Source organism: Pelmatolapia mariae, linkage group LG17, assembly GCF_036321145.2.
Source record: "Pelmatolapia mariae isolate MD_Pm_ZW linkage group LG17, Pm_UMD_F_2, whole genome shotgun sequence".
Lineage (NCBI taxonomy): Eukaryota > Metazoa > Chordata > Actinopteri > Cichliformes > Cichlidae > Pelmatolapia > Pelmatolapia mariae.
Genome location: NC_086242.1, coordinates 8,292,150 through 8,302,612, shown reverse-complemented (window position 1 = coordinate 8,302,612; position 10,463 = coordinate 8,292,150). Strand labels below are relative to the sequence as shown.

Below are 10,463 nucleotides of genomic sequence, written 5' to 3'. Positions count from 1 at the left end.
ATGAATAAATAAAAATATTGATTGCTTATCAGTTGAGCAAGAATCTGACAACAAGCTACTGTGTCCAAGATGAAGAATGTCCTTTTGTTGGACAGAAACAGAAACTGTGCTCTGAATTGTTCTTTGTGTCCATCAAGTTGGCACTGAAGTTACCCATTTCCACATTTTTCTAAGTGTATTTTATTTTTAATTACGCAGGTTAGATCAGATAAATCCATATACATACACAGTATCCAGTAAATAAATAAAAGGATCAGAACGGCACATATATAATATACTCAGAATTCTTAATTTTAATAATACTATTATACCGAGTTGGATAAATAATAAAAAGTCTTGCTATATACATCAAATCATATATTGTCTTCTTACTTTATTTTCTTAACATGAGCATAAAGACAGATAAGTAAGACTTTTTAACTGTTCTCCACTTTTTTATACCTTTTAAAGGTATAAAAAACAACAACAACAACAACAACCCCCCCCCCCCAAAAAAAAATAAAAATAAAAATAAAAAAATTAAAACAAAAGAAAACAAACCACCGCCAGAGGGCGTAATTGGTGCTGGAATGAGTTTAATTTTGTAAATCCCCGCCGGAAGTCCGTTACCGCGGCGTCTAGCTTAGCGGTCTATGATTAAATGCTAGTTTCTGTGTAATGATTTCAGCTCCGAGTTGCGTTTTGAAACTGTATAATGCGGCGGTACATGCGTACACTGATGCTGTGCATGGTGTTTGCCGTGTTTTCGGGCTTGTATGTTTACAGCAGGCTCTTTTACTCGGACGTGTCCGCCGGAAGAAACGGAGCAAAGAAGATTCTCATCCCACTGAGAGCGTCTGGAGCCAGGCGAGGGGTCACGGATAAAAACGCACACTGGTACAATTGGTAGGAGTGGATTTTCAATGTTTTAATAAATCGAAACAACGCTTGTAGTTGTGCTTCACGGGACAAGCTGTAAAACTCAGAAAGCATGCGCCGGTACTTATGTGTGTAATCACTCAGGCTATGTATAGGAATGCGACTGATTAGTCGGTCATAGGGAAGCTAAACAAGTAAATATTTAGACATGCTGCACAGTACCTGCTTAGGTTTGCACTTTAACGTGCAGGTCTCATGTATAAAAGATATGTGTCGATATGTCAGTGATGTAGGATCTGTGTAAACCACACAGTGTGTGTCCCACAGCCATATCTTTGGCAAATGAATTAAAAAATGTGCTAGTACAAAAATATCTGACGTAGCCTAAATGTGTGTTTTTATCACGCTGCTTTAAATCAACATGGTGTCCACACATGGCTGTGTTTGCCATGGTTCAGGTTTGGGCAGAGTAAAGGAAGAGAAAAGTGGGTACTCCATACTAAATGAATTAAAAGTCTGAATAACGTGTTGATATTTTCTGTCACAGATTTATCTGAATAATCACAATTTCTACTTGTTCCCAGAAAATAATGGGGGAAAAGGCTCTGGATACGTTTTAGATAGCGTCTTTGCATATTTTATCCAGCAGAGGGCGCCAAATCCTGTTCTACAGCGTAGTGGTTTAAGTATCCCAGCCTGAAGCACAATTTTTGGGGGGATTTTATTTTCTATTAAGGGGGTTAGAAAATACATTTTGAAACACATTTTTTAGTCCAGAATTTAAAAGTTTCTTTCACATAAGACAAAGAAAGGGACAGTTCTTCACCGTAGTGACAAATGACTACTTTGGGGATTTATTCACGATTAGAATTATTGGGTGCAGTTAAATACAGGTATGGCTTAAAACAACTACAGTGTGAGTGCTCTACAGAGATCAAGTCACACTCACCAAATCCTCCACCCTTTGCACTAAAGGAATATAATAAATACTAGCTTGTTAGAGTGTTGTTGTTGAAAGCCTCCTATATGGTAAGTTTATTACTGTTATAGGACTCAGATCATCTTGCCTAAAATATGTCAAGTGGGGCTCTCCCCGAGTGTAACGCACCTCCAATTATGTCTTCTCCCTCAGGTACATCATGCGTCAGCAGGCTCAGCTGGAGGCTGCTGGTACCAGGCCTGAACCTCCCATGCACTTGGCTGTGGTGGCCTGCGGGGAGAGGCTGGAGGAGACGCTCACCATGATTAAGTCTGCTGTGCTCTTCAGCGTCAAGCGCCTCCATCTGCACATCTTTGCAGAAGATCAGCTTCACGCCGGCTTCATTGAAGCTGTGAGTGGGTAACTTTGCTTTTGAAGCGTAACAATGAAACCTAACATTGGTAGCCATTTCTGTTGAGTGTTGATGATTACGAATGCCATGTTGTGCATTACTTCAGGTAGCAAAACCAGTGCATTCATATCTGTTTTCCAGTTGGAGTCGTGGCCTGGTTTTATTCGCTACAGGTTCAGCTACAGAGTCTACTCCATCAGGTTCCCCAATGAGAATGCAGCGGAGTGGAAGAAACTCTTCAAACCCTGCGCTTCACAGCGACTCTTCTTACCTGTAAGCTGTAATATTATTTTAATCCTGAAGAGTGAAGTTGAAAAATGTATTCTTAATGATTTTTATTTTGGATTACTTCAAGTCTGTGAAGTATGCTTTTCTGCACTTACATGAGCATCACAAATAGTCTGTCTTTTGTCCTTTCCCAGCTCATCTTAAAGGATGTTGACTCTATTGTGTATGTGGACTCAGACATCCTCTTCCTGCAGCCGGTGGACCTCTTGTGGAGGTTCCTGTCTGACTTTAATTCTTCTCAGCTGGCTGCTATGGCCCCAGAGCACGAGGAGCCCCGCATCGCCTGGTACAATCGCTTTGCCCGTCACCCGTTCTACGGCGGGACGGGCATCAACTCAGGGGTCATGCTCATGAATCTGACACGTATGAGGAGCATGTTCTTTAAGGTGAGGTTGTATCGGTGTATTACCTTTAGTGACCACAAGATGTCCTCCTTCTCTAGTGGATTTGCACTCAAGTCCATGAAAATGCCAGTGCGAACCTCCCTGCACCAAAACTGTAAATATAATCATGTTGTGTGTGTGCTTATCTGTGTTGACAGAATGACATGACATCAGTGGGGCTGCGCTGGGAAGAGCTCTTGATGCCTCTACTCCAGAAATATAAACTGAACATAACATGGGGAGACCAGGACCTACTAAATATCATTTTCCACTATAACCCCGGTATGACTGCACGCACTTAGACTCACACTAAGTTGCTAATTCACAGCATATCATATCTGTAAAAGTGTACAGAATACCAAGTTTGTGGCACCTTTGTCATCTGCTTCTGTCTGCAGAGTCCTTGCTGGAGTTTCCGTGCCAGTGGAACTATCGCCCGGATCACTGCATCTATGGCAGCAACTGTGCCTCAGCTGAGGAGGATGGCATCTACATACTCCATGGAAACAGAGGAGTTTACCACGACTACAAACAGCCTGCTTTCAGGGCTGTTTACGAAGCCATAAAAAAGGTCAGCATGCTATGGTGTGTTTTTTGGATTATGTGAGTGTTACTGGGATATTTATGCTGCTCAGAAAAATTAAAGGAACAATCGTGGTATGGTATAAATATGTGAGTGTACCAGCATGTCAGTGAAACCTCTGGATATTGATCTGGTCAGTTAAGTAGAGGGGGTCGGTTGCTCCTTTTTCATTAACACAAAGCAGTTTCAACTGCTTTGTGTTAATGAAAAAGGAGCAACAATGAGACAGCCATGAAAAGCAATGGTTTCACAGGTGGAGGCTGCTGATAATTTTCCTTCCTTATCCTTTCTGAATATTTTTTCACTTGTTTTGTATTTGGCTAGTATCAGTGTCACTGCTGCTAGCTTGAGGTGATACCTAGACCCTACAGACGTTGCACAAGTATTCCAGTTCTTCCAGGAGGGCACATCAATAGGTGCCTTTGCCAGAGGGTTTGCTGTGTCTTCCAGCACTCTCTCAAGAGCATAGAGAAGATTCTAGGAGACAGGCGGTTACTCTAGGAGAGATGAACAGGGCCGTAGAAGGCCCTTAATCAATCAATCAACAGGACCAGCATCTGCTGTTTTGTGCAAGGAGGAGCGGGATAAGCACTGCCAGAGCTGCAAAATGACCTCCAGCAGCCCACTGGTGTAAATGTCTCTGACAAAACAACATGAGCCTGGTCTGTCGGTGATGTGCCATTTGCCATAGAATACCAGGATTAGCAGGTCCACCACTGCCGACCTGTGCGTTTCACAGAGGAGAGCATGTTCACCCTGAACAGACGTGACAGACGTGAAAGGGTCTAGAAACAGAAACAGCAAAAGACAGAGTCATGTCTGTGTGTGTGATTTTAGGGGTTTTAACTACACACAGTGATTATATACTTTTTAAATCAAAATCAAATCACTTTTATTGTCACATCACATGTGCAGGTACACTGGTACAGTACATGCAAGTGAAATTCTTGTGTGCGAGCTTCACAAGCAACAGAGGTGTGCAAAAATACAAAAGACAGATTCGCTAACTTATTCATTTGTGGAAGACAAATGAATAAGTTTACATTCATATGACAGAATGAAAAGCAGCAAAAAGCAAATTTCAAAGTGTCCCAGCTTTAAAAAGTGACTTGTTGAACCTTTTCAACGTATTGTAGCTGCAATTTAGTGCAACGTCTGATGGAAAGCCCTTTTATAGCCCCTCTGAACCCAGAGACACACCTCGTGCCCTGATTCGTTCCCCTCCTTGATGAGATTTCAGATTGGTGCTGACCCTAAAGACTAAAAGTGCTGGATACTTCAGATTGTCTGCATTGGAAGACACAAATCTCCACCACTGGCAGAAGGTTGGAGGAAAGCTAATTTCCCCCACGAGGATGTTTATGGGTTGCTCACCAGCAGTGTAATGATATTGACGACATGAGTGGCATTTACTTAATGAAGCCATCAACACTGGGAGCCTCATTGCTTTCCTATTGAACATAGATCAGCGTAATGCCTTATCTATACCTTATCCTTGGCCTGCAGTTAAGACTGTAGCTTTACAGGACAGGATCAATTATGGCAATAGACACATTAACCAGCACTGTACGTGCAGGTGGAGACACCCACTCATTTTGCACAATACTTTTATAGATTTAAGTCTGGTTTGCCAGAAGGATGCAAGAGTATGGATTAGTCTTGTGTGCGTTTAATAGTTCCTGAAAAAACATTTCATGCTTTGAGCTTGTTGTACAGCTACACTTCATAGTAGCAGGACAGTACCATGTGCATTTATTTACCAAGAAATATATGCAAGTATTTATTGTCACGGTCACTGTTGTGAAAGCAGAAGTGCAGCGTGATCCCTGCAGGGTTGTGCTGATGGACGGTGATGTCAGGGACAGACGACCCCAGTCGAGGCAGCTTTTATCAAATTTCTTATCAAAACCTCCACAGGGGAAGTGCCACACTCCCCTGAGCTGTTGGAGAAGCTTTTCTGGTTGAAGAGCACGTGATGAATGAATACTGATACAGAGCAGGTGTGCAGTCAGGTGACTTGGGGCTGAGGCACAGTGACGATCGCTAGGGAAACGGTGAGAAAAGGCAGGTTCTGATGGTGCCTTTACTTTGAAATTTCAGAATGTTATTTACAAGACAAACTGTGGCTCAGAAAGAGCAGCAAGAATGAGAGCGTACGTCATACCCTCTAAATATGAGTGAGTTTGTAGACGTAGATAATAATAACAGCAGTCACATTGTGAGATGACTGCAGGACTACTGCAATAGACCACTTTTCACCTCTCACATTTTGTGCCCAGGAACCACTGGGTTATGCAACTCGTGTATATGTAAGCAGCTACACAGCAGGACAAAGGCTCCTGAATGCATCATTTGTGCTAATGCTAAAATTAATGATCTACTTCTTTCCCCCCCTTTTTTTGGTTAATATTTTAACCAGGATCTTTATTCTAGCAGTTAATATTCCCAATAAACTGGAGACTGTGTGCGTAAGTCAATGTCCACGCTCCGCATCCACACACAAAGAAGCGAGGGTACGGCCCCTCCCCGCCCCTGCCTCCAAGACAGCACATCGGCCTGTCCGTCGTAAAGCATCTCCTCCCTCCCGCCGCTGCAAAAAAAAGCTGCGCCCAGGAAGCAGCAGTTAAATTTTTACAGCTGGCGGTACTTTTAGAGTTGGAGTGTGCGCACCAGCAGCGCCCCATCAGCCGCACAAAATCAATACACCCAACTGTAAATGCAACTTTATGAGCAGCGGGTGTGTATAAGTATGCGCTCATAAAAACCTCTTGCTCTTTGTGACCGAATATCAGACCCAACTGCAAGTAAATGAGCTGGCATAAAAAATGGTAATTCCCCATTGATTTCCTCAGAGTATTGTAAAGGGCCCTTCATTATTGGGAAGACATGAAATTCTTCCTCTAATCCCTGGCTGTTACTGGATTGTAAGCCTATAGCATAAAACTGACCCCCATCAACACCCAGCGGTTTATGTGCAAGCCTGGCTGACCAATCAGATTTGGAGTCCCTCATGATTGAAGCTGATTTAGTTTTTAATGTATATAAGGAAACGCATCTTCTGAGCACAAATTCAGCTCAGCTCAGCACACCACTTTGCTCGCTTACTGGGGAAATCTGATCAGTTCTGCTGCTCCTCTTTTCTCGTTTCTGAGCCAACTGCAGAGCCATAAGGACACTAGCATACTTAAGAAACAGAAATGGGATAGTGTAAGCTATTTTGCCTGCTTGTTGGACACAATAAAGGTCTCCATTACATGTGAAATGCCAAATTTGATATTGAGTTTTGATTCACAGAAAGAGAATGTTCTTTAGTTTTTAGTGTTTTTTTTATGTTCTTTAGGCTTTTGTTCAAGAGGGAGAAATTAAATGAAACATGCGTTCCTCCTCTGGCTTTCCGTATATGCAGGGAGGTTTGCGCTCCTCGCTTTATGCCTTCCATATATTGGATTGGACAGACGGAGAGGTCATAGAATACAGAACAGACTGCAGATTGAAATATCACGCGTCTTTTCTTTGTCGTGGTCCAAGCTGAAACAGATAAAAGCTTTGGAATTTAACTCAAAGTTCAGCGGAAAACACAAAGCCAGACTTAACGAAAGGCCTGTTTTGTCGTTCCAGTACACTTTCGGCACAGACCCAGTGACGTCTTTGTTGGAGCCTTTAGAAGAGGAACTGTTAAAAACGACACACACTTATTGTGGTAAATCACGCACACTCTTTACGAAGAGACTGAGGAACAGCGTGGCAAAGATCGACAGGAAAACTCGGAAGCGGTGATGAACCTGAAGGACAATGATGGGACACGGGCTTTATGGATGATAAGCTTGTGCAAGGAATTGAAGTCGTACCTGCTGATCTTGAAATCCTAAACACAAAAGAAATTCTAATGAGTGAAACTTTGTCATCAGCTGCTTGAGTTGAGGCAGCTGGGATAGTCTTAGACTGAGACTAATGTCTGCTCAGCTCTTGTAAATCACCAAGAGTGACGCAAAAGCTCCAAAATGGACTACAATGTAGAACAGGCCAGACGGGCTTGTAACAAAGCTCTGATCTTGGCCACAGATTGATACAAGGACTTCGCTTTTTTTTTTTTCCTTTCATGATTTTTTTTTAAATTGAGAACAGAGGATTTTTTTTATTCCATATTGGAGAATTTATTTTGAACCTTGTGAGACACGAGAAAATAACCTCATCAAAACTGGACAAAAAGGCTTTCTGCAGCGCTCAGTTTGAGAGGCACATGCACTGGACCACTTTTCTTTTTTTCAGCTTCCAGAAACCACTCAGCAGTTATTTATGAGAAAGGACCATGGGAAAAAAAATAAATGCGTACAATGTACTGAAAGCATGTGTCAGTATACACATGATGGAAATGTGAGTTTAAAAATCGGTGAAATAGCTGTCTAAATATATATTAGCATATAGTTGTGCTGAAATAATTCTGGTGAATGTGCAAATAAGCTGTGAGCTCTTTCCTGATGCCAAAGTATTTCTGTTTTTTTTTTTTTTAAATAGCCTTTGCACTGCTGGATGTTTTTGTTTTTTCATTGTTCAGATTTAAAATGTTATAACTGCGAGTGTGTATGTGAGTGTGACTGTTTTGTGACAGTAATGTGCGTCATTGTTTCGTTATGTTCAAAATAAAAATGGATCAAGATCATTTCAGCTTGCGACCACTAGAGGGCAGCAGTTTTTCATGTGTTCACTAGTGCCCGTACAAGAAGTTTACCCTTTGATGGGGAGATTATCAAGTAAACTGCCATAAAGCAATATTAAATAACTCATGAGTCTGGAATGTAAGTTTCTTGGTATTATTTAATAGGAAGACAAATTCAAGCATCTTACGTTACGTTTAATTTTTAGCCATATAAGGCACTTGTCAGCTCTGCCCGTCTCACTTGAAAAAGACTGATTCTGTTTCCAAGGCTTCTTCGGACAGATCGATGGACTTGCCAATAATCTATAAACTGGCCTTCCGAGATGCTGCACTGGCCCTGCCTCAGTATCTGAGATGATCATAAAGTGTAAGTGATGGCCCAATAATGCAGCTCTATAGATGTCTGTCTGTTATACGGAGATGAGTTTATGCTTATTCCCATTAGGCGGGGGCATACAATTGTCCATTTATAGCCTGAGAGGTAGTTTGATTCATTGCACCAGAGATATCCTTCATTTATCACCATATATCCTAGAGCTTATCAATTACCTTCATTGACCTGTGTGCTTAAATGCGACATGTAACAGTGCCGGGTCCCCAGAGAGGGGGGGAAGACAATGGCTCGAACTGAGCACCATCTTGAAAAATTCAATATCGTCCATCTTCCAAGGTTTCATTTTCCCGAAACTGCGTGTTTTATATCATAATAAATAACTCTGGTTTTATGTCTTTTTGTGCTCATCGCGGATGGGAAGAGAAACTATTTAAATATGTGACCTCCAGTGTTCAGAGTGGTTCGAGTGGAAGATGCAAAGGGGAAAAAAATGGGCACATCGCAAAATAATTAGATGTGTCTGTTTGCGATGGACAAAAAGAGAAATAATGGGGAGGGAGGGAGGGGTGAACCCAGGTAAGGTCGGCCATTTTTCGCTACTGTCACAGGACAAAATGTTGAAGAGGAGAGATGAGTGCACTGCAGGAGGACAGAGAAAAGGTTGATGGAGTGTGTTGGTGATGAAAGAAAAGAACGAGGCTGTCATAGCCAATACAGCAATTAGAGCACTTTGTTGCTTCAGAGCTTTATCTTTTGAAGGTTTTTTTTTCTTCTTTTTTTGCTTGACAACAGAGTTGAACCTCAAAATAGTATCATCAAAAGAAAAAAAAGAGAAGCAGATTCAGAGAGAAACATATTTCAGGTATATGGGCTGTCTCATGGAAGAAACAACACACTGTTTACTAACTGCATCTCGTAACAGCACAAAAGCACAGTATCCTACATTTCCCTAAACATCCGATGAGCTGTTGGGTTACCCTACGTGCTGGAAGTTGTACTTATGAGGATTTATAGATGGATTTTAAGTAAACTGAAAGTAAAATAAGTTAGATAAAGGTTCACAAGAACGGTCTGCTGTGAATTAGGCAAATTTTGCTGCTGATCTGTTTGCTATGTGTGGATGGAGGAAAAGACACTAAAGCCCATTTCAAACTAGCACGCGTTACCATGAATGAATCTGACTGTATCTAAATATGTTAATTACATGTTTGAATGAGCCGTGTAGGTCACTGTTGGCATTTACATCAGTTTCAGGACTTCACAATTAACATCTCATTAATTGATACACACAAGATTCCAGTGATAGATGACTCTTGTGTGTCTTTGTGAGTCCCTCAACCCACCAAAATGCCATAAACAGCAATGAGGCTGTATTATTACTAATCTGGCATTAACATGCACATCTTATCCAAATGGCAAAGTTTCTTATTTGCAGCAGCACTGAGACATTTCGTAAATTTTTGGTATTGCTAGTTTAAAAGTGAGAGGACTCCCTTTCTGATAAGCATGTGTGGAAGTGGGGGATAGAAAAGCTCTTTTGCACCTATGGCACTGTGGTTCTCTCCATCAGTGTGGGTATGTCTGAATGAGGCTTTGAGAATTGTTAATGTAAAAATAAGATACATCTGAATGACAGACTGATGAAAAGGGCTTTACAGTCTGCAGCTGCTGTGATATTTCGGTCTTGGACTGTAGTGATGAATGACACACCGACACTTAGAGACCTGCGCAAGGCTTCAAAAGTCTGACGTGATGCGCCTGCTCATACCACATAGATTAGGAGTCACTTGTGATCAGAGTTAAACAAAGAAACAAGGACATCCAGCTTGGAGAAACATAACAATGTACACAACTGTTAATCTTCAGAAGCTTCAGAGTTTATACATTTATTCTGGCATTTTCACAGAAAAAGAAATCAATAAAAAATAAATACTGAATAGAGCACTTCTGAAAGTTTTTAAAATGTTCACTGTAGCTCAAATCCCCACCACCGTTATGGGATTTATTTGGTTTTCAGTTTTTTTGCCTT

At 41.5% G+C, this 10,463-nt stretch overlaps 1 protein-coding gene across 2 annotated transcripts; it reads left to right on the top strand.

Annotated features, from left to right (window-relative positions):
* The first annotated feature begins 625 nt into the window (after nucleotides 1-625).
* On the top strand, nucleotides 626-8,231 carry gxylt1b (glucoside xylosyltransferase 1b). Of its 2 annotated transcripts, none has more exons than XM_063501105.1 (7): nucleotides 626-876; nucleotides 1,991-2,189; nucleotides 2,331-2,462; nucleotides 2,612-2,863; nucleotides 3,019-3,142; nucleotides 3,259-3,431; nucleotides 7,062-8,231. In XM_063501105.1, the coding sequence occupies exons 1-7, from the start codon at nucleotides 695-697 to the stop codon at nucleotides 7,218-7,220; spliced, it is 1,221 nt and encodes a 406-aa protein (XP_063357175.1). In that variant the 5' UTR covers nucleotides 626-694; the 3' UTR covers nucleotides 7,221-8,231. The 2 variants fall into 2 exon arrangements, with proteins under 2 accessions (XP_063357175.1, XP_063357174.1); XM_063501104.1 differs by having other exon boundaries at nucleotides 626-885.
* The last annotated feature ends 2,232 nt before the right edge of the window (nucleotides 8,232-10,463 follow it).